Source organism: Cervus elaphus, chromosome 1, assembly GCF_910594005.1.
Source record: "Cervus elaphus chromosome 1, mCerEla1.1, whole genome shotgun sequence".
Lineage (NCBI taxonomy): Eukaryota > Metazoa > Chordata > Mammalia > Artiodactyla > Cervidae > Cervus > Cervus elaphus.
In genome coordinates, this window is record NC_057815.1 from 88,754,020 (window position 1) to 88,778,315 (window position 24,296).

At 34.5% G+C, this 24,296-nt stretch overlaps 1 protein-coding gene across 24 annotated transcripts in view; it reads right to left on the minus strand.

Moving 5' to 3' along the window:
- Nucleotides 1–24,296, minus strand: part of PHF21A (PHD finger protein 21A) — a 193,578-nt gene that overhangs the window by 145,030 nt on the left and 24,252 nt on the right. For 13 of the 24 annotated variants that reach the window (XM_043910511.1, XM_043910484.1, XM_043910476.1 and 10 more), the window contains 5 exons: nucleotides 20,035–20,075; nucleotides 18,558–18,669; nucleotides 12,956–13,096; nucleotides 9,018–9,050; nucleotides 6,803–6,889 (listed from right to left, as the gene is read on the minus strand). In XM_043910511.1, the coding sequence (XP_043766446.1) occupies nucleotides 6,803–6,889; nucleotides 9,018–9,050; nucleotides 12,956–13,009 (174 nt within the window). In that variant the 5' untranslated portion in view covers nucleotides 13,010–13,096; nucleotides 18,558–18,669; nucleotides 20,035–20,075. The remainder of the gene's footprint in view (nucleotides 1–6,802; nucleotides 6,890–9,017; nucleotides 9,051–12,955; nucleotides 13,097–18,557; nucleotides 18,670–20,034; nucleotides 20,076–24,296) is intronic. The other 11 variants (XM_043910429.1, XM_043910457.1, XM_043910466.1 and 8 more) reach the window with 3 other exon arrangements.

Genomic DNA, 24,296 nt, shown 5'->3' on the forward strand with positions numbered 1-24,296 from the left:
ACTCAGAAGCAGATGGCTGCACTCAGTACAAGTCACCAAACTTACCTGATTTTCCTCCTCCGTATTCAGGTAAAATGTCCTACAATAACATGGCACAGAATTATTAAAATATGAGTTCCTTCAACAAGCTTTTCTATCTTAAGGAAATAATCAAATCATTGACCAGTAGGTTGCAACTTCTGGCCAAAGAGACAACTGAACTCTTAGAATAAAGATTAAAAAGAACCAGGAGACAATGCAGCACTGGGAACCACAGCCACATCACAAGCATATGACCTCCTAGTCTTTAGAAACTTAATGTTCTTGTCCTGTATTTCTGAGCCCTTCATTCATCTCACCTTCACTGAATACAAGCCAAAAGGAATTCACCAGGAAAAATTTGAAATAATACACTTCCTGTATTTGAAGCAAGGGAGAAAGAACCGATGTACACAAGAGGCAGTAAAACCAACAAATATTTGGACTAATGGTTTCACATAAATATTTAACAGGAGGGATGAACTAGTTAAATCATAGGAACTCCTAAATTTTGGATGAAGATGAGGTCAGATTCCCATCATAATTCCAGGATCTCTAAGAAAACAATCTTAAATTCTAATATGACATGTCAATCACATTAGTTTGGATATGAATGAAACAGGGTAACTTTCTATGGTTACTGGTATCAGAGGCTAGAGACAGTCATGTGTCAGGTTACCAATATGAGACTACAAGAAGCAATTTACTTACATGACTCCAAGGCAATGAAGCTTAAAGGCAATGTAATTATTGTGCCTAATGTCCTATTTCAAAAAATATTTGATAGATAAAGGTTCACAGAGTAATTTAAGAATATAATTTACTAAATAAAACTGAACGAATAGTACAGTGATCTGGATTCTAGTCTTGAATCTGATACAATTAATTATATAAGTCACAAATAGTCCGTGTCCCAGTTTATGTATTACGATGATGTACTCATGACTGAGTTAAATGTGAAATGTTCTAAGCTCCTTTAAAAAGTAGTACTTTACTTATAAGATGAGGGTATTACATATGAGATGAAGTTGACCACCATGACTGAAGCTAACAGTTTCCATTTAAACAGAACTTATCTTCAAAACTACTCAGTGCTCTCAACAGATATACGTTCATTAACTCTTAAAAGGCATTATTCAAACATTCCATAAATAATGAATTAGACATAATAAATTATTTGACAGCTCAAAAATCTATCAACAAGTCTGTCACAGAGTAAGGAATAGAATCAAACTCTCAGTGTCCCCTCCCCCACTCCCCACCCAGTCCACTGTTCAAGTTGCCTACTTAGCCTGAATTATGTTGTTCTATGCATCAGAAACATAATTAGTTATGGCAGGAACAGAAATTTCTCTCCCAAAGGCTTGAGAATCCATTTTACTACAATAGGTTCAAACTTTAAATGAGAATGGTTTCATGAACAGCAACTATTTATTAAACCCTCAGAAAAGTATTTCATCTTGTTTTAGGTTAAGTAATCTGTGAGGAAAAGAGACTATGATATTTACACACAGAGTCAGCGGCAAATACCAAAGACTATGAAGGAGTCTACGTCTCTTAAAAGGATTAAGAAAAATAGTGGAAAGAGTGAAAGAAAAACCAAAAGGTAATTTTATGGAATACTATGTAATATGTGTACCATGGACAAATGGCATGAAAAACATATCTTCAGATAAGCATCAGATACCTATTACTCCATCTTCAAAATTAGCACAGTGCTTTCCCCCCACCCTACCTCCTCTCAAGGTATCTCTTAGGGAGAACTTGGTACTCTCAAAAATGCTGTTAATCTGATATAGCCTTTTCTGGAGGCTATTTAGAAATAAGTTGTTATTTAATATTTTAAAAACTTTTTATACACTTTGGCCAAGAGTGGTAGATGGACTACTGCCCTCAACTCTTCACACTCTGTCATAAAATGATACATTCACACCCTTTGTCATATAATTTTGCAAGGCATGACCACATGATGTGTTTTGGCGATTTGTTTTGACAATGCCAGCAGAGGCTTAAAATGTGTTTTGGTAGCCTGGCTTGTGTCACCCTCCAGTGATAAACCATGACATGGCTATGCCCCAGACAGCTGCTGCCCCCTCATGACTGGCCTCAGAACAGACAGACTTAGAGGAGTCTAACCCAACTGAGAGCCTGAGGCAAGCCAACTAACCCACAGGCTGAAGCAGACGCGCCTGGCCAAGCCAGCGTAGACCAGGACTGACAGACCCAGCATGAAACTTCAGTGGTGTGACTTAATACAACATGCTTTGCTATGCAGAACTGTTACAGCAAGAGCTGACCAATACACTGAATAATCTCACACCGGAGAATGTATCCTGAGGCAATTAGAACAGATTCACCTATAAGGGTATTTATCCTAACAACATTTATAAATAACAGAAAACTGGAAACAGTCTATCATCAAATAACAGAGTGAACAGTTATGATCAAACCAAACTATTAAATATTTGAAGCTATTAAAAATTTCATTCTTAAAGAACACTCAAAAATGTATGAAAATGTTTATAGTATTTTAAGCTTAGAAAATATAAAAAGCAAGATGCACCATTTAAAAAAATATCTACAAGTACAGAAAAAGATCAGGTAGATAAAATAATTCACTTAAGAAATATAAATGCCTTTCTGTGCTAAATATTATCTCATGCTAAATATTATGCTAAATACTATACTTGGAATAAAGAGGTAAGTATGCTCCCTGACTTCTTGAAACAGTCTAGTGAGGACAACAGGTATTAAAAAATAATAACCATATATATGTAATTACAAATTTTGATAAACTATTATGGCAAAAATTGCTAATTATCCCCAGTATTTATTTCCCTCTTCTTGCTCAGTACCAGAGTCCCTGAATTTTATCTGCCCATGGCCATCTGGAATAGACTATACTTCCCAGCTTTCCCTGCTCCTAGTTGGAGCCATGTGACCAAGTTCTGACCAATGGGCTCTAACTGGAAGTAAGACATGAAACTTCCAGTAAACATCCTTAAAAATAAAGGGCTTGTTTTCCCCCTTTTTGCCAGATGGAGCAGCTATTTTGGACTATGATGTGGAAGCTTCACGCTGAGAATGGCAGAGCAACAGAACAGGAAGAGCTTGGGTTCCCTGGCACCGTGGAACCACTATCACCAGCCTTACTACACCCACAGAGCTTTCACACGAGACAGACAAAATTCTACCTTGTTTACGCCATTTTCATTTTGGGTTTTCAATCATTCACAGCTGAACCCTAATCCTAAGTGGCATAGCTATGAAGGAAAAATGAAAGGTTTGATGAGAGATTATAACAAACTGTTGGTTTTGACAGGAAGAAAGGGTTTCAGAGGTTGGTCCTCTGAGGAAGTAACTTTTAAGCTGCAACCTATCTGATGCCTGGCCAGGAGAGCACCAGGTGAAGGGAGGTGAGGTGGCAAACCCCTCAAGCCAACTAGTTTCAAAGATGAAAACCTCAACTGCAATAGGAATAAGCAACAAACTCTGGGATGCAAGACTGCTTCTACTGTAACAATGAATGAATTAGAATGAAAGCAGAGCACTAAAGCAGCTAAGTGCATTGGCTCCAATATTAGAATCTCCACTATGACAAGTAAAAGACCACATATGTACGTCAAAAATGAAAGGGGAGGGGTGCAGAATGAAAAAGAATCCTGTTAAAGAAATTAATAGCTGCCTCCACACTTCAGTATTTCTAGTGTTTAAAACAGTTGGATGCTCTGATTAGAGTGGTTCATAGACCATAAGGAGAATGTCATTAGATTTTTAAAGGCTAACTATCCTTGGAAAATATAAGACTTCAGTGTTTAAAAAAATTTTAATAATATTTCTTGTGTATTTCTGATTTTAAAAAAGAAACATTTATTGTGGAGAATGCAGCAAATATATATAAGAATATAAAAATAAACTACCTGTAAATCATCACTTCCCAACCACATTTTATACTGACAGTTTTTTATACACACTTACATGCCTACATACATGTATACACACAATACACACAAATGGGATTGTTAACGCCTATGAAGTTGCGTGTGTTTTTTCACTATTTATCATAAGTGCATCCCTGTATCATTAAAATGTTTCTGAAACCATGATTTTAACTATATTACATAAAATTTATTTAGCCAATCAAGTCTGGGCTAAAACTGACTTTAAACTGCCAACCACAAATTAAAGTCCTGTGGGTCAAGAAGATGACTCCAAAACTGCCATGGGGAGTTTCTATTCAGAAATCTCAAATCACAATTTGAAAGCAATGGTACCATCTAACCAAGAATTCACTTAAATTCACTGAATTTTAGCCATGAAAAGTGCTTAATAAAGACTATATTTTCCCAAATGGAGTGCATTATTTTGTAATTGGTCTTGAGAAAGAAATAAAAGAAGTACCAAAGATTGAGGTAGCAATAACAAATAAGAACTAATAAGTGCCTACTGTATGAATTAGAGACTATCTGCAATGTTTTATTTTTTTAATAAAGCAAAATAAGAGAACATATGCATTTATTACTTCTATAATTAAATTTTCAAGTGGGTTTAAAAAATGAATATGGAAAAATGCATATAGAAAAAGAATGGAAACAAATATGACAAAGGGTTAATAACTGTTATTTTTGGAATATGACATTCTTTGAACTTTTGTTTTTAAATTTCACAACCAATAAATTAATATTAAATTAAAATATTAAGTCATGTGAGTGAGGTAATTCAGATTTCAGTTATTAAAGTGGAAGGAATATCAGTAAGTTTTGCCAGAGGCTAAGTGGATCTTCTGAGAAGGAAAAACAAAAAGCTGAGTACATAGCATTAAGAGTTTGCTCTAAAATAAAACTATTTTAAATGAAATATCATAAGTCTGAGGAAGACTAGCTTTTGAACTTCATAGCTGTGCTTCCTTCAAGTACTATCCTACCTAAAAAATGATAGAGTTTCTGTTCTATCAAAAATGTTGTTCCAATAGTTAAGCAAGTATTTTAGAAACTGCAAGATTGCATTTTAATGTCTTACACTGGTTTTCTTTACTTTGTAAATCCAAGGTTTTCCTGATGCTACACCGATTTTTAAAATTCTAGTTTCTAATACCAAAACTTAGTTCAGAAGACAGAGGTTTCCACTTGATGAAACATCTTACTAAACATAAATGGTTGCAATGTTCTATTAAGGGAGATCTCTAGCAGAAAAGAAATTAATAAAAAGTTACAGAAATAAGCCAAATCTTTAATCCGTTCTCACAATGATTTCAAATAAATGTAAATTTTTTACAATCATCCCATTTTCCCCAAATGTAGCCTTATGTTGTCTTAACTTTGTGACAGCATCCCCCACCCCCTACTCCACTAATCAGTTCTCACCTTCTTTCCCTGATAGAACACGTGAGTTTTTCAGCAAAAATGACTCATTCATTGGCATCTTGTCAAAAAAGAAAACAAAAAAAACCCTGAAACTTTAAGAAGGCTCAGCACTAAAAGAATTCTAAAACTACAACATTTCACTAACACACATCATTTTGACTTCAGATAACTGGATCACTTTCAGAGTCAAATGTATCTAATGAACTGTTTATATTTTTCCTTACAAATTATTCTCCACCATGCTACATACTCAAAATTTTAGTTTGGCAACTCCCTAATCTAAAATACCTCTTGTCTCTGAAGAAGACAAGACAGAAGAATGTAGAAGCATTAGAATAAGAGGTGGGGGAAGCAACTGTTCACTCAGCTTGGAAAAAGATTCTATTCTGAAACATTAATGACTCACATTTATTCCACACAGTTCTCAAAATGTATTTCTCCCATTAGTTAAATGAAAACACAATACAATACATAATATAAATGCAATCACAAATCTCCAGGAATAAATTACTCTCACTGCTATTATTTCACTAAATAAAAGTTTAAAAAACATAACACAAAAATCAATTATTGAGAACTATGTAACTAAAAATCTTCAATAAGCATGAACTATCAACTGCAAGTCACCTTATCGTTTTGGTTCACACATTCACCTACTCCAAAACCGCGCCTTTTAACCAGAGGGAGAGTGGTGCGGAAGGAAGAAGAAGAAAACAAATGCTTTGTCAGATTACCACAGACATTTACTTATGGCTCTATCAATTGTCACACTCCACCTGCTGGCAGGAGCTGCGTGAATTGGTGAAGTGGAGGTCATTATACAAGAAATTCCAAAGAACACTTTCTAGATGTACTTGGGGAAGAAAGCAAGATGTTCTTTTTTTTTGTCCTACACAGAATATATCTAACAAGGCTCCACCAAAGTTTTTTTTCACATAATAGTAGGTCAGTATCTAACAAAGATTAACATAAAGGAATGACAACAATCAGAATGGGAGACCTACATTTATAGCAATCTACTTAAACCATTCTCTCCACGGTAAGTTAAAGGTCATCTCAAGCCTTTAATACAGGTAACAAGGCACATCCAGCAACTTTCAGATTCTCTGTCACACACTCGAACATTCTCTGCCCCCATCTTCTATGGGTAAACTATGGACTTTAATTAACACAGTCAACAGCAGCCTGCCACACGGCTGTTAGATATTTGCCACTAACATATACTCATGGGATACTCTAGAGACTGATTTCAACTGAAAATAAAAATAGATAAACAGAGCTCAAAAAAAATTAAAACTGAGTCTGGCTGCCCACACTTATTTTCACACATGAGGAAAAATAGCAGTTCTCCTAGAAGCCTCGAGCAGACATATCTTTAGAACACAATGTTAAAAATATGCCCCCCCTCCTTTTTCCCCTACCTGTTTCTCACTCAAAGCTGTGATTTTGGCTTGGAGTTCATGAAGCTGTTTCTTTAAATCAGCATTCTGATTGGAAAGAAAAAATATCTGTGAGGAAGATATTTCATTTGTTAACAGGATAGTAGCAAGAAGACTTTATGCACACTGCATTACAAATGATGAAGCAGCCTTAAAGCATTTAGCCCATCGCACTGTCATGCATTAAACTGCAGTCAAGTCACCACCACCCAGTGCACAGATCCCAGTGTAGGCTGCTAACACAAGGACAGGGGTAAACTCCTTTCTGATTATTTCACATTAAAAGATATTTTATATTTTAGCATTTTATAGTGTAATAGTACTCTTTTCTACTAAAATAGCTATTCTTCATAAATAACAGCTGACAGAAACCCTAAAGTTCCACTCATCAGACAAAAGCAAAAAAATGGAATTTATAAGGATGAACAAACTGGATGCTTAACAGCATTATCAATAAGAGAAGTTTTACTCTGCTTGCCCCCTCCCTTACTTAGTAGAGCACATTTGTTATTTTAGCCTAGATTTGAAGAGCTGTCGGTGTTGCAACTGCCTTAACACTACATCATTCAAATTAACATACTGACTACCAGGGCAACTTCTCAGTTCTAAAATGTTAGGAATCAAAAAAGAATACTATTTTAAATGAGATACACTGAGCATGCTTGCCTTTTACTCACGTGGGAGAAAAATCCAAAATTAAAGTTTTCAAAAGCTTAATGTAACAAGATAGCCTACTTACTAGCAGACTGAATACCACCCCAATGAGAGACTACTTTTCCTTTTTCGTTTCTCACGCAATTCTCTCGATTCACTCTGCCTGATCTTCTGACAGGGTCACGGCATACACTCTTCCTTCATGTTTACTCCATGAGGTATTTTTTGTGACAGTGTGTGATATAAGGCCTCTCTAGTGAGATCACTCACAAGACTGTCCAGCAACTTACTGCCAGCTCAGATTCCCTACATTAAGATTGCTCTATTATGTAACTGCCAGCTATGTCAGAAATTCTACAGTTTTCTAATAATATTTCAGTTGCTGATAACATAGGTTACCATATTAAATATAAAAGAATCTATTCATTGATCTACTGCTACTTGGTTCCCTAAACCTAATTTAAACTATAGTATATTTTAAAAAACTAAAATGGAGAAACTTCTCAAAGAAGTTGGACTGTCAAACAGGAGTTAAGTGGCCATCAATGCCAGCTCAGAATCAATGGATTGTGTTAAAAATAAAACAGTTAAGCTACTAGGGGCTAAATTTGTAAAAATGAATACTATGTCCCACTTGCAAAAATCAATCTGCCTCAGCACCATTCTTTAATCCAAGAATCTATTTTACTTAACTTTACAATGAGGCATGTATGGTGTATTTAACAAGATAAAAAAAAAAAAGAAAGGAAAAAAAAAAACAGTGTGTGGGTCTAAGTGTTCTGTGAACAGATTATGAATAAACAAATGCAAGGGAGAAATCTTGAGAATGTCTGATACTTTGACCCCATACTTATGGTCCACTATCTAATTGGTGCAAAAGAGACATTGCCTGAACAATAAATATATTAACAGTAATTAAAGACAAGGTAAGTTTTTAGGAAGATTTCTCTTCAGGGATACAGAATAAAATACCTGAGCCAAAAATTCCTATGAGACATTAAAGAAAAGGTAATACTTGATGGATTACTATATTAACATAAGGTTCTTTAAAACCTTCCTTAAGGGCTCTTTCAAAAAGAATTTTTTAATGCTTTTTAAAAATTATTCTAAAATTCTAAACAGTGAGATTAAGCATTTAAATATTCTATACTATAAACTATAAGAAAGTAAAAAATGGTTCTGGGCTATGTTCAATAATTTTGAGAAAGCCTCACAAACTCTGATTTCAAGTAAGCAGGCTTGTGGAAATGAAATTTAAGCTAAGTATTTAATATACGTATTAACTCTCATTTTTTTCCCAAAATATTCAAAGCAATTAACTTAAAAGCAAAATAACAGTAACAAAGATGAAATAATAGCTGTATTATAACAGAATGACTGGATTTTTCTTAATTCTTAAAACATGAAGGCAAATGTGCCCAAAAAAACCTGCTATAGAAATGAAATAGTTTTTAAAACCTAAGTAACATCTATATTTTAGTATTTTACAGTCACTTTATCTTAAATTATTTTAAAAATTAAATGAATAAAAGTAGTATTTTACCTGCGGATCCTGCTTCATTTGAGCAACCAGTTTCTGATGATAAAAAGAGAAAAAGAGCCATCAGTCTTACATATTAACTCACTATCACTAAGCAGGCTTAGCCCCCAAAATCTAAAGTTTCAAGTCCACACACACATACACACACAAACAAAACAAGCAATACCATCATCAGAACAGACCAAAAGCTTCCGTGATCCATGTAAAAGATTAATGAAACACTCTCTTAATAAAAAAAAAAAAAAAAAAAACCCCGAAGTATTGCTTTATATTTGAAATAGAGCTTCCTGCTTTTAAACAAATCTGGAGATGGGATGGGGGAAAGGAGCTTTTAAAAGACAATTTAAACTAACTGAATGCTTCAAAAGTAAAATATCCCTTGAAAATTTTGTCATTTTGTCTAGAGTCCCAAATAAGGCCTGGGAAGAAGCTGCTCTCATATAAAAACAGACCTGTTTGTATACAGCAAACAGACTTGGCAAGTCAGTTAGTTGGTTTGGTTCACAGAAGGGGCCTAGTGTCAGATGTGACTCTGCCACTGTCCTCTCTGGCGGGAGGGGATGTACCCAGTGGAGCAATGGTGCTAGTATTTGAGAACAAGGAAGTGAAGAACAGTAATGCAAAATTCTACCTACCTGGGGTTCCTGGGTGAAGAGAGTTCTATCAGAATACTGAATGGAAAGACCTTATTAACTAAGGAAAACGTAAGTCCAAAAAATGAAAAAGGAAAATGGATGTCAATTGACCTACCCAACTTCTAAAAGCATCACTGCCCAAAGGTAACAATTATCAGGGAGAGAAACTGAAGAATAAAGAAAGAGAAGAATAAAGAATAAAGAAATTGAAGCATAAAGGAGTATCAGAAGACTGATTCCTGAAAGTATCTGGGAATAAGCTGTTCTCTAAGTGATTTTTTCCTATAACTGAAAAATCTATGCCTCTCTTTGGGAGACAAGACACTTTTAAAGTTTTTAAGTCATAAAATAAAAACTTTCTAAAATATATTATATACTTATCCACCTTATTAAGTAAAAACAAAGTCAGATTTTAATGATATTTAATGATAGAGGCATGATTACATCAATATACTATTCTGCAAACAATACAAAAGGTCCTTAAATAAAGACCCCAGATTGTTATGTTCTAAAGAGTTCTTTCCGTTTTTTCACCTACTCCTTAAGGTCAAGCAGGCAGCTACCAAACACTGCTACTATCAGTATGCTTCCCTCTAAGAGCCCCTGAGCCATAATTCAAATTTGCTACTTCTGATCTGCTTTGTGATATGCTCAATGAACTAATTCTAAGATGAGCAAATATCCTAAGAAATCCCCCTTGAGTAAAAGGTATAATCTTCAGTGAGTGACTTTTAACATTTCTCCTAGCTTGTCAAAAGCCTTATATGAGGTGCTAAGACACAGTCTGGATAGCTGAGATTGCCAACCATGTGACCTCCAAATACACAAGGTGTATTTTACTATACTCTACTTCATATACGACAGTGGTAACTCTTCTATAGCCTGGTCTTAATCTACAAAATAGTAGTAACATACATTCCAAGAGTTCAAGGATATAAAAACACAAAGTTTTCTACATATACATTTTTTACTAATGCAGCTTAAAGGCTAGTCACATTCTTCAATGAAAAAAGCCCTTGGTCTTCCTTTCTGATTCGGTACCAGAGACTGGAGTACTGTAATAAAGTTGCCTTTTTACAGTTGAGAAAAGTTTTCCTCCATGACACTTGGATTTAAAAACTGACTACCAAACTCAGTCTCCACCTCTGGAGGAAATAAATAAGCCAACTTTTCTACCTACAATCACCCAAGCTGCAGTTTAGACCATTACAGGCAGGACAGAAAAGCTGGGCAATTCAACCACTGAAATCCCCAATGACTTTAAGGTGACACTGTGTGTTATCAAAATTGTTACTTTCTATTTCAAGAATGCAGCAGTTTTTCATGAGGATATAGTTTATGCCAAAGGTTGGCAAACTACAACCCACAGGCAAATCTGGTTTACCACCTGTTCCTATAAATAAAGTTTTACTGGGACACAGCCACACCCATTCACTTACATACTATGACTGCTTTGTCCATATAGCAGCAGAGAAAAGCACTTGTGACAGACCATAAACTATTCCCAAAGCGTAAAATACTTTACCATCTGGCCCTTTGCAGTAAGTTTGCTAATCTCTGCTTTATACTATTCTCTGTTACATGTAGAGTAAATACTCCAAAAGTTTAAATATGACTTGTATCAAATCCACATAGGAATATTCAAAACGGCAATTTCTCAAAGAAAGATGAGATGTCCATCACAGGCCATTACTCTTTAAACATTCATTCAACATCAACCATGTGCATGTCGCTACTTTTTCAATCATTTCCCTGTTCAACAAGAACAAAAGTATACTTCTACCACAGCAATACTAGGTAGTTTCATTAACACACTTTCTATCCAGTAAGCTCATTTTCAGCCCCAGTTTCATTCCCTAAGTGGAAATGATGAAGGGGTGGCTTCTGCCCCAATATTTAGTCAAATGTACAATCTGGCTTTGGCCTCAGCCTAATAGCCAGTGCCTACTTTGATGTCATTTCTGGCATCCCTGAATTTCTCATGATCATGTAGGTCACCATGGACCCAATCAGAATAACAGCATCAGATTTACATCACGGCATGTCATTTCTATTTCCTGTTAAAACTTATTTTTTAGGGGGGGCTGTACGTCACAGTATGTGGGATCTTAGTTCCCAGACCAGGGATCCAACCCATGTCCCCTGCATTGGAATGCAGAATCTTAACCACTGAACTGCCAGGAAAGTCCCCACTGTTAGTACTTAAATTTTTTTCTAATAGGAAAGGATTCCAAATGTAACTGGAATGAATATCTTATATTCTATACAGGTTAAAATACTATCAACCAATGTTGATAAACATAAATAAGTGTTTATTACCATATAAAGTGCTGTATAACAGTTAAGGATGAATATAAAAGCTATTAATTTTATGCTAAAAATAGTTAAATACATGGGAAAATAATTAATGTGAATATTAAGTGATAACTTCAGGAGAATATTTTATTCCTTTTGAGTCACTAAATGTAATTTTAAAATTTAAATTATATTTTAAAATAAACATCCAATTTTTTCATAATTATAATTTTTATAAAATTGGTATGCTTGAATTAAAAATATGAAACTAAATAATATTTAAGAACTCTATTTAAATTTTGTGATTCAGTTCAATTATATCATGAACTTTTCAAATAAAGTCATATTTGGACTTGTTCATGTCTTGTGAGGATGAACCAAAAGCTGGATGTTAACTATGCCATCCCAAAATTTCTTGACAGGAGGAATGCCATCCCAAAAATCACATGTGAGTAACTGTGGTATACATGACAGTCAATTGAAACATGTCTTATTTTTTAAAATATGCAAGCAAACACAGGGAATTATATTCAGTATTCTGTGATAAACCATAATGGAAGAGAACATGAAAAAGAATGTATATATGTAGAGCTCAACTGTTTTGCTATACAGTAGAAATTAACATAATACTGTAAACCAACTATACTTCAATAAAATAAATTTTGAAAAATAAAAAATAAATAAAATACACAAGTTAAAGTCACATGAACAAAGTCCCTCAGATTAACCAAAAAACAGGGGAAAGGGGGTTTGTTTTTTTTAACACACTCAGTATATGGAAAAAATATTTTTAGTTCTTTTGCCTGGAAGAGAAGTCAGGGTTTTTAAAATTCTTAAAAATATTATCAATGAGTTTGTTGAGTAGTGTTAGAAGGCAAATAACATGATTCTTGAACAACTGACTGAAAAAATGATTAAAAACTGTACTGAAAATCAGAGACAGCCAGGTTGTTTATTAATTTAGCCATTACTTAATAACACGATGTGGGAGAAGCCGTGAATGAAACATACCTGGTGAACCTGAATTTCCACTTTAAGAGCCTCCTGTAGAGTCTGCAACTCCATCCTCTACTTTCTCCACTTTTTCTATGTCTGCTATCTACAGTTTCTTCAGCCTTTGTTTAAAATTACAAACTCCTCTTCTCACTGCAGCTGTAGAGATCATAAAATGTTTGGGATCATTATGTTGGTTATAAAGGAAACATACATGTTAGATAAAATAAATTACATTAGGCAAAAAATTAGCCAACTAAACACAGGGCAAAAACTTTCCGCAAACAGATTTCTTTCCAAAATGAGATTTGTACTGAATTGGTACCAAAACTTTCTGAGTATTCTCTGAGCACTCCTCTACAAAACACTTCAAATAAGTAAGAAATGAAACAAAAAGTGTTTAATCTGGTCAAGAAAACATCCAAGCACTTACTACGTGCTCAGCGCCATGTAAAATACTACTTTCTGAGGACACAGAGCTGAACAAGACCACTTCTGTCCTAGATGGGTCGGGAGACGAGAAGAAGAGGACAGCCACCCAGGACACACTGTTCTTGGAAAGAGACACACAACAGCATGGTCATACATTTTTAACTATCACACAGAGTGAACTAGAGAGCTCAGGATCTCTCGGAAGTTAAAGAAGGCCAGAGTACTCTCACTTGGATGGACTTCTACAGTATATAAAAAAATAAAGAAACTCAAAATAGGGGAAATTCTGGTATAAAGGTTTACATATAACAAATTAATACTTAACCACATTACAATGGAACTCTGCTTTCCACAAAGTTACGACAGAGATGTTAAAAAATAAAACTATCGTGCACAACAGATGAGGTGGGTCTATAACAACAGAACAGACTCTTCCCCTTTACAACACCATCTTCTCTTCAAGCCTGCTGGTGCATCGCTTGGGCTACATGTCTACGCATGGAGACAATGTCAGAAGTCTAGATTTGTGAATGTGAACCTGCTGCTCTGCTCATCACTGCTGCAACTTAAATTAACTCCATAGCTAACTCTTCTTTCTTTTCTTTTTTCTTGAATGTGGCCTTAGACATGATTTCAGGTGCTCTCCTCAAAGTAAAAGCTTAATTGAATAAATGTATATACAAAACCTGTAGTTAGAGCAGCTTTTCAGCATTTTTACAAACTGAGGAAGAGGACAATCAAGAAGTTAGAGTAACTGCTACTCCTTATGCTAATTCAATGAGACTCATAATCTTTAAACTAAAAGTTAATAATCTAAAAACTGTTTATCTATGGATAAAATTCATAGTTAACTTGAAAGAGTTAGTCGCTCAATCGTGTCGACTCTTGAACTCTATGGACTGTAGCCCGCCAGGCTCCTCTGTCCATGGGGTTCTCCAGGCAAGAAAACTGGAGTGGACAGCCATGCCCTTCTTCAGGGGATCGTCTCAACCCAGGGATCAAACCTGGGTCTCCTGCATTGTAGGCAAATTCTTCACCACCTGAGCCACCAGAGAAGCCCCATAGTCAACCTAAGTTTTCTTAAAACTTCTTTAAACCCTGATTTAACAGAGTTATAGTGAAGTCATTAATTTCAGGCTGTATTCGTGTGAATATTAATCTTCATTATATTTGTTTAATCTTACTAGGCTTAAAACATCACTGGCAATCTCTCCCCTCGGGCTTACATACTATGTTATGTAATATCAAAATACTCTAAGCTTTTTTTAAGAAAACAATACACTTCCAAAGTGTAAAATTCCTTCAAACTTACATTTGTGGAGGCTAGGAAACGATATTATTATACAATGATATTGCCCACCAAAAATTTTCATAAAGGTAGTATGTTTAGGGGAGATAATTTGGAAAAGGTGATATTGATGAACAAACCCAGGTTTTCCAGATATTTATTAAATCTTTAAAAATCGTTGGAACTACATAAATATCAGAATCATTAAGTTATTGGTTTTAGACCAAGGTTTTTGTTGTCACGTAGGTTTATATACTAAAGCAAATGTTAAAACTATGCACTCACTGTAATTTTAAATGTTAAAATAATCTCCCTACTCAAATTCCTGATTTATGTATTAGAGGTCTTCCTGAAAAGAGTACTTAGTTTTAAGGCTATCAGAAAACATGTCTAAAAATGATTCCTTATCATTTTCATTAAATTAAAATCACCTTGAAGGGTATTTTCAAAGACAGAAAAGCCACTTTATTTTACTAGTAGTTACATATAACATCATAGCTCAACTCAACTCATAAGCTCTAGAAATAAACAGGAACTTAAAGACATGAAGAATTCACAATATACACAAACAAAGAGTTAACCTAATATGTACAGTTACAGAGTGCTTACAGATTAATTACAAATTAATTTTTCAAAAGCTATGAAAAAGCAATTCACAGAAGAAGAAGTAAGAACGATCAACATGAAAAAAAAAATCTATCTTCAAGAGAGTCATGGAAATGTAAATTTAAGAAGACACATTTTTGTCAGTCAAACTGACAAAGACCTGTAAAAATTAATAATACTCTGAGCTGTCTAGAGTTTGCATCAGGTGGCACTTTTATAATTTGCTATTAGTTATATCTGAGTGGTAGCACTGAGGGTTATTTACTTTCTTTTCAGAGTATCAATATTTCCAAAATTTTCCATGGAAAATATGTACTTATTTTTAGATAACAAAAAATTAACTTAGAATTGCTAGATAAAACATCAGAAAAATTTATACTGATGAAACAAAACGTTCAGGAACAGAGTAAGTAAAGCCAGGGTTTAACCTGGAGGCTCTAAATGTCAAAGAGTGCCTCACAGGATAAGAAGCCTGCAACTCAAGTTAATGAGGAGCTGACAGCTTTTACTTCCTTCATCAGATTGTTGTCTGCTTATTAGAGACACACAAAGGCACGAAATTTTATTTGGCAAGGACTCTAAAGGCCAATTACTCATTTTATTTCAAGATAAAACTGAAGGGTTAAAAACGGTATTGACTTTTTATAGGAAAATATATGAAGGATTAGAAGATTCAGATAATATCTTTCTTTTTCACAAAAGCCTGTTTCTGAATAGCATTTTTAAGAGACTGATCTCTGCCTGAAAGAACAGGTAATATACATATATATTCATAGCCTACAAAAACAATGCAAGCACATGTTGAGTCCTTTTAAAAAATATTTTTGGGGCTTACACAATGCATGCAGCCATCATGTGATGACCATTTGGGGGCAGTTTATAGTATTATAAAGTAATATAGGAGGTAATATAAAGTATTATAAAGAAGGCAAAATTTATAAAAAAGATGGTTTATCATATTTTGACCAACTCTGATAAATTATAAATAACAAATCTGCTGCTACAAGGTAAATATGAAGAGACTTACAAAACAATTTACTGAGGTACAAAGCCTTTTGCCACCCATCAATTCTAAGTACTACCACCAGAGAAGGCAAGTGCTTAGCACAAAATACCAGCATTCACTATATTCAAGACAGTATGTGTCAAACCACTGGGATACCTAATGGCCTCCCACCTTCAAATAACAAAAAACATAAATAAAAACTCCACAAACCAAACAAACAAGCAAACAAACAAAATAACCAAATCTCACACACTAAAAAGGGCAAACGTAGTGTCTGAAAAGAACATTCACTGTCTCAAAAAAAAAAAAAAAAAAAAACCTGATTCCACTTATTCACTGTGTAACCACTCTCAGCTTTAGGTTTGTTTGCTTATAAATCAGAAAAAGGGGAACAGAATCATCTGTTTCACAAAACTATTACGAGGTTTAAATTAGGTGAAGTTATATGAAAAGCCATTTGTAAACTGTAAAGTTCTATGCTTTTCTTAACATACTTAACTCTTCCTCATATACACAGACTTTTGTATAAACTTCTCAACACAGTATATTTCTGAAAAGAGTGTGAGCTTTCTTATTTCCAACTTCTCTAAGAAAGGGATTCTAACCATTTTCCTGGTTACAGTTCTGCTTGGAGATGTATGACTGCTAGATCTTTCATAATGATTCTAATAATGCAGTAATACTACAACTCTGAATTTATTACCAAAATTACTGCTCTGTTCTTGAATTGATATAAATCTTTTCCCAATCAAAACTCATTGCATCAACCAAGTTTACTTAACTACACTAAGTCTGTAATACATTGTGCCCCCAGACTGAATTCCTTAAAAATGAACAGCTCAGGGTTCTCTATACCATGTACCTACTTGGTGTTAGACTCCACTTTTGATCTATACTCTCAAAATAGTGTTTCAAGTAGGTTCAATTAATTTTTTAAAATATGAAAAAGTAGAGACTTGTAGATCTATGTATCCTTACTTGTCACATGCCTATTACTAAAATACTAAAATTAAATTACTACAATACTGAAATAGCACCTCTGTCCACGGAATTCCCCAAGCAAGAATACTGGAGTGGGTAGCCATTCCCTTCTCCAGGGGATCTTCACAACTCAGGGATAGAACCTGGATCTCCCACATTGCAGGCAGATTCTTTACCACCTGAGCCACCAGGAAAGCATTACTAAAATATCAGGTTTCAATTTGTACTGAATACTTATTGATTACTATGTATCTAATATGCTAGGAGATAAAACATATCTTTAACTTTTAACTAACAGTGCTAAAAATGATCACAAATGTGAAAAATTTAATAACTTATGAAAACTAACATTTACTAACATGAATCAATAAGATGACATTAAAATATATATATAATGTTTGTTTTCTTGTTTTCATGGTGGTATTTCTTTGGCGATACTCCACAGGTCAACAGGAAATGCTACTGCACAAACAACTTGATGTTGGAGGCTACACTCTGAATCTGGCAAGGTTACTATGCTCAAGTACTGGTATTACAGGTGCTGACAAACCTGAGCTAGTAAGACTGATGCTTCTTAACCACTAAATTTACACACACACACACACACAAACACACAATTCAATTAATGGTATCTGAAAATATGAATGCCTTTGAGTATAAAATATGCATCTTTCCTTTGGTTTTTTGGGTGGAAGGGGGCCAGATCCTTGTTAAAAAGGGAAAAGAAAAAAAAAAAAAAAAAACAAGGAATACCTGCACAAGTCATACCATTCGAGCACAAGGGCGTGGTATTTTTGGTCAAGTCAGGGTTTCCCCACAGCCCCCGCTTCTGCACAGGTCTGCTGCGGTGAGTGTCCTGTCCCACCCCCTACCACCAGTGTTCATTCTAAGATATAGTTTCTACCTCAGCTTCCTGGCTCCAGGCCTGGCAGACATACATACACTCTTCTAGTTGCTACTTTTCTTTACAGAAATGAAGTGTGTCTACTAAACTCTTCCCAACTATACCCAACAACAAGAACATTGAAGCAAATTCAAAATGCACAGAAATTCAAAATGAAGGAGACTGAAGAGTCATATATGAGCATAGTGACAATGAGGTCAAGATTTTAAGAAATGGTTGCCATATTTATCAGAATGTTTTTTAATGATAAATATTTTACTACACAAAGGAGAACATAAGTGAGGACGGTGGTCTTGGTATAACTAATAAGTACTTAACAGAAGTGGAAGTTATGGGAGAGAGATTTCAGATCGATTTAAGGAAGAGCTAAGGATTAGAGCTGTACAAAAAAGGAATGGGTTACCTTATGAGGTAGTGGGCTCCCTGTCAATAGAAGTATTCAAGAATGCTGCATATCATATCCCCCTCTTGGAGATTCACAATGCACATTAGCATATTAAAGGTTCTGAGAAGTCCTGCAGTAAAGAAACCTGTTTAACTTTGTTTAAAGCAGCATTTTCCAAATTATTTGACCACAGAACATCTTCCCCACTCCCACCCCACCTCAATAATATTTATTAATTTCTGTGGAAATTACAGTTCCTCAGAACACATTACAGAAAATATGAGCTACATTTTTTAAAATGTAGAATTCAAAACATCAGGGATATATCTGAATAACAATATGTCAAGGATATAAGAGAAGAAACTGCCACACCTGGTAAAAGGTTCAAAGAGAAGGCCCTTAACATTCCTTCTTCTTTAAGAAATTTATGATTCCACTGCATCTCAAACTAAAGGGCTATGGGGTCTTGATTATTTATTTTTAATGGTTCTATGACAGAAAGGCAAGTAGGATAAAAAGGTAGTATAATGTAAGATTAACTGGTTCAAATGTCTCCCTTTCACGTTTAAAGCTCATTACCTAAAAGGTAAGAGATACCTCAATGACCATTAAGGTATGAAAGAAGCCTCAACTAAATATCTACTCCACCCACTAAATGAATTACCATTTGAGAGAGAGAATTTTTTTTAAGAAAAGTACCTTGCAATAGGGGACTACCCTACTCTAGTTATCTTGTTTGAATTTAATTTTTTATCATAATACATACTCTTGAAATAAGGTTAATATTTGTTTGGTCTTCAGACACTGGAATGCCCTGTGTAACCTGAATTATACACTCAAATAAATGATTAAGTGTGATGATTTATAAGCTGTTAAAGCAGACATTAAAACTGATACTAGGGAAAAAACATGTTTGCCTATATGACCCACACTGCTACATTTCTCTCATTTTAAAAACATTTTCCTCTTCAAGAATTATACAAAACATACACTGAAAATGTAGTATCAGACATGAGGCCAATCCAACATTAAATTTAATAACATAAATGTTAAGAGGCCCCAAATTTCAAAGTTAAGGTTCCCATAGTTACATTAATTTAGCCTTTTTGCACATATACTAAGGCCATCAAATTAAACAGTGTATTAAGTAATACAAGACACAATGGGAACCTTAACTTTTGAATTTCCTGGGTTTTGAATTTTCAGCCCTAACCACTGCATTAAGGACATTTTTCGCAAAGGGGACCTTTACATTTTAAGAGGTTATCGAATGTAGGAACATGCAAGCCTAGCAGTATTATTAGAAACACAAATGCATTTGAGATATGGTTATGTGAAATTAGACAAAAATTCACTTTCACTCAGTACAAACTGCGAAGCCTTTCTCATTTCTGGGAGACAGCGTTTTTGCAGAAAAAGGAAAAAAATCACTGAATATTTGAATTATCATCCAACCAGCATCAGGCACAGTGTGCCTACTTGAAAAAGTACTTACCAATTTTGGGGAAACTGGCTCTCCTTCAGTTCTCTTGCTCCCTATAAGAGAAGAAGGGAAAATGGAATTAGACTACAAACACAGATTTATGACAAGTTATCAAAAGTTGATAACTTAAAGATTTCTATCTCATTTTAATGAGGAAAAAATCAAAACACATAAGAATCTCCAAAGCTTTAAAACACAAAAGAAAAAAATAAGGAAAGAGACAGGTAGTTTCATTTTTACAAGAGAAGAATTCAAAGGCAATTAGATATCTAATTTTCCAGTTTTTTTTTTCCACTTTTCCACAGCCTTTTCAAGACAAGAAAAAGTAGTTGATAGTCTCCCTTTCCTAAGAGACACAGAAATGCAGAAATACACCCACATCCCCAACAAATGACCTTCACTGTTTGCTGCTTTTTTTTTTTTTTTTTTTTTTACAAATTAGGCTAACATCATTGGCCCTTAGCTTGATCTACTTTTTTTCAGTTAATCTTGAAATGGACCTATCTTATATAAGGCTTTAAAATTCAAGCATCTTATATGTAGTCATAATTTCAATTAAACTTTTCATTCACATTCTTAAAGTCCTACCAGTTTAAACTGTGAACCACATAACACTAAAGTGACTTTCCCTATGCCATATCAGTGATAGAGCCAGGAAAAAAAAAAAAAAAATCAAGGTTTTGGGATCCCAATCTATGCTCAGTGATGCTTTTATCAATTGTGGTTTTTTAAGATTATCTAAACTCCATTAAGTTGATTTCAAGGTCAGAAAACTCACGTCAAGCTATATTGTTTATTTATTTTTAACTTGTCCTTGCCCCAAACTTTTCTAGTTAAAAACATTAGTGAACAAAAAATAAAACTTTTTCCTTAGTATTTTAGTATTAAATTATTTAACCTCAACATACCATGCTCTAAATCTATATCATTCTATGCCTTTTTTTTTTTTTCATTCTATGCCTTAAACATAGTACATTTGTCCACTGATGTCACTCCAATAGTGTGATGTAAATTCTCATTTGTTTAAGGGATATTTTAAAAAATCTTCATCTAAACCACAAATTTTTATTTAATCATGCACAGTCATATCCAAAATATAATAAAATAATTTTAAAGGGCCTCAATTCATGCAGTTAACATTCATTTCCAAAAGAAATTCAACTTGCTGGTTTACCCTGCCTTTCTTTTAGCAACAGCACTCTTTTAGAGTTCTAAAGTGCATATAAACGGCAATTTTAATCATCACAATTAGAATAATTACCAACCAAAAGAAAAATCTATAAAATGGTCTGTAGAATGATGTGGTTATTAAAAAGTAGATTCTTGGGAATTCCCCGGTGGTTCAATGGTTAGGACTCTGTGCTTCCACTGCAAGGATCATGGGTTCAGTCTCTGCTTCGAGAACGAAGATCTCACATGCCACAAGGTATGGCCTCCCCCTACCAAAAAAGTGGATTCTCACTAGGAAAAAAAAAAATCTAACTATGTGTGATGATGGTGATTACCACTTACTGTGGTAATCATCTCACAATACACACCCATATCAAACCATTATGTTGTATACCTAGAACTAATATGATGCTCTATATCAATTTTAAAAAGTGGATTCTTAACAGTACAGATACCTATATGATTCTGTACCACTCAAAGACAGTACCAGGCAAATAGTAAAGGCTCCTTAGAGAGAACTCCCTAGAGGTCCACTGGTCATGACTGGGCACTTTCACTGCTGTGCCCAGGTTCAATTCCTGGTTGGAGAACTAAGATTCCACAAGCCAAGTGGTGTGACCAAAAACAAAGTAAATGGTCAGTAGATATTTGTTAAATGAATGAATTGACTGAGTGGACCCTTAACTCTCAGTTGCAGGCTTATTTTCCCCATTGGGGCATCTCTTGTTAGCTCTTTCATGCTGGGGATAATCTTATGCATCAATCTCCCACAGCATTATTTGTTAAATGAGTGACTCTGGATAAAAACAGCTGATTAGGAAATAAAAGATTGCCATTTTAAAATATAGTGAAAAGGAAAAGATAGATAAATTGCATCAAATTAAAATTAGGAACCTCTGTTCATCAAAAAAAAAAAAAACACCCCACCATTCTCTTAAGAGAATGAAAAAGCAATCCACAGAACTGGAGAATTGTAACTGCAATACGTAACAATAGCTTATACTCAGAATGTATAAAATATGTTGAGACTCAAAGTGGTCAGGATGGGATTGGGATTTCAACTTTTACACAAATGGCATTTGAGAAGGTACAGTCAAATAAACTCTTTTGAAAATCATATTCAGTAAAAAAGGCAATGGATGCACCTTATCTCTGGGGTATTTTCTCTAAAAAATAAATAGCAGAGTCAACTCCTAATTGATAAGGAATTGTACCATGATATCACAAAACTACTCATAACACTGCTTGCACGGACTGCAGAAAACACATTGGAAATCAAAGTCTGAGAAGTTAAGTGACTCCCCTGAAGGTCACACAGCTAGCTGGTATCAAGCGAGAGAAAAGTCTACAAACTCTGAGATTCCTTTGACTAAGCTGGCCTTTCTACTAGATCATACTTTCTCTTACCCAGCTTCAGCAGTTATTCTCTTAAGAAACTAGGATAAATACTGACCAAATATTTTGGGGAAAAACCTTCATATAAAATTTTAAAGAAAAATCACGTAAGTAAGCTCTCTAGGGCTGGTTTTAACACTTGAGATCCTTTATGCCTAAGGGATCCCCATGAATAGGCTTCAGAGGGGTTTGCCAACTCCACAATGCTATATGCTAAATTCTGAATGTTAAGAGTATTTTGGGAAGAAGATCCACAACTTAAATAAGATTCGCAGAGGTTCAGATACCCAAAAAGAGTAAATTATTTTTAGACGAGTGATTCTTAAACACTGCATTAGAACTACCCAAAGTGTTCCTTCTGAAGACTGATTATTAATTGACTACCATTGGGATATTGATTTAAAAAAAAGAAAAGCAAGTAATTTATCTCTGTAATTTAATAAATATTAGTTAGCAGCAAAAATATTTACATATAACTTGTACTTTTTACACTATCCATATGCAAAATGTGTATAAGTCTTAAAAGCAAGTTTGACTTCCTCAGGTTAGGTTGATTGTAAAGTCCACTTAATTTCTCACATACGTTTGACACTTGCAACTAAAGTAGTTGAAAGTTTTAGCCTTATTTGCTTAAATTTTTAAAATTGATTTGTTCCTGAAAAATACATTCAACACACATGAATTGGAGTAATTATTTTTACTTTTACAGATGAATACTATCTTGTTAACATAACTTCACATGATTTTTTGCAAACTAAAGATTGTTCCACCTCCTCTCTGGAACTTCACAGGTATTGAAGCTGCTTTAATTACAGCCAATAAAGAAATGAATCATTCAGATTTCTGATATGGTTGTAAAATTTTTAAATATCATCAATAAATCTAAGGTGATTAATAACTACTTTGTAAATGTCTTTTGTAAAACATCTAAAACCTTCGTGTATGAAGAATATACATAAACCAAAAACAAACTTTGCAGAGGAAAAGTTCAGCACTAGATTATGTCTTAAATTAGGCTAAAATCCACCCCATTACAAATTTTGAACGATTAAGTTTATAGTCTGTGCTCAATCATAAATTTTGATAAGGGACTAGAATAGCACAGATAATTGTCATTCAAAGACACTTTAAAATGTCACCTTACACAGAAGATTCAATCTCTTCTCTTCTACTACACCAAGCTGATACACTAATTTCATATACAGTAAGTGTTACTGCTTTTTATCTGTCTTTCCTAACTTCTAACCAAGAGTGTAAGTTTGAAATAAATTTAAATGCAAATAAATGCTCAGATGAAAAAGCAGAATCCTGCTAAAGGAGATTTAGTCCTTTAGGTGCGGCCCAATATCATAATCATCCTTCTTGCCCCAAGCCCTCTTAATCTCACCCTCTCAAGGGCATCCCTCTCCCCTCTTTTTCCTGAAGCATCAAACTTTCCTTCACTACTGGATCATTTTGCTTCTTTTATCTAAAAAAAATAGCCTTCCATAACTCCATATTCTTCTGGAGTTATTATCTGCATGGCCACTTGTAGCAAAACTCCCTGAAAGAGTTGACCAAAGTCACTGTCCCCAGTTCCTCTCCTTTCATTCTCTATTGAACCCACTCCATTAGGGCTTTTACCTCCTTCAGTCTTGTTAGAACAGTGACCTCTCTGTTGCTAAATCCAACAGTTAAGTCTCAGCCCGCATTTCCCTGTTCATACAGTA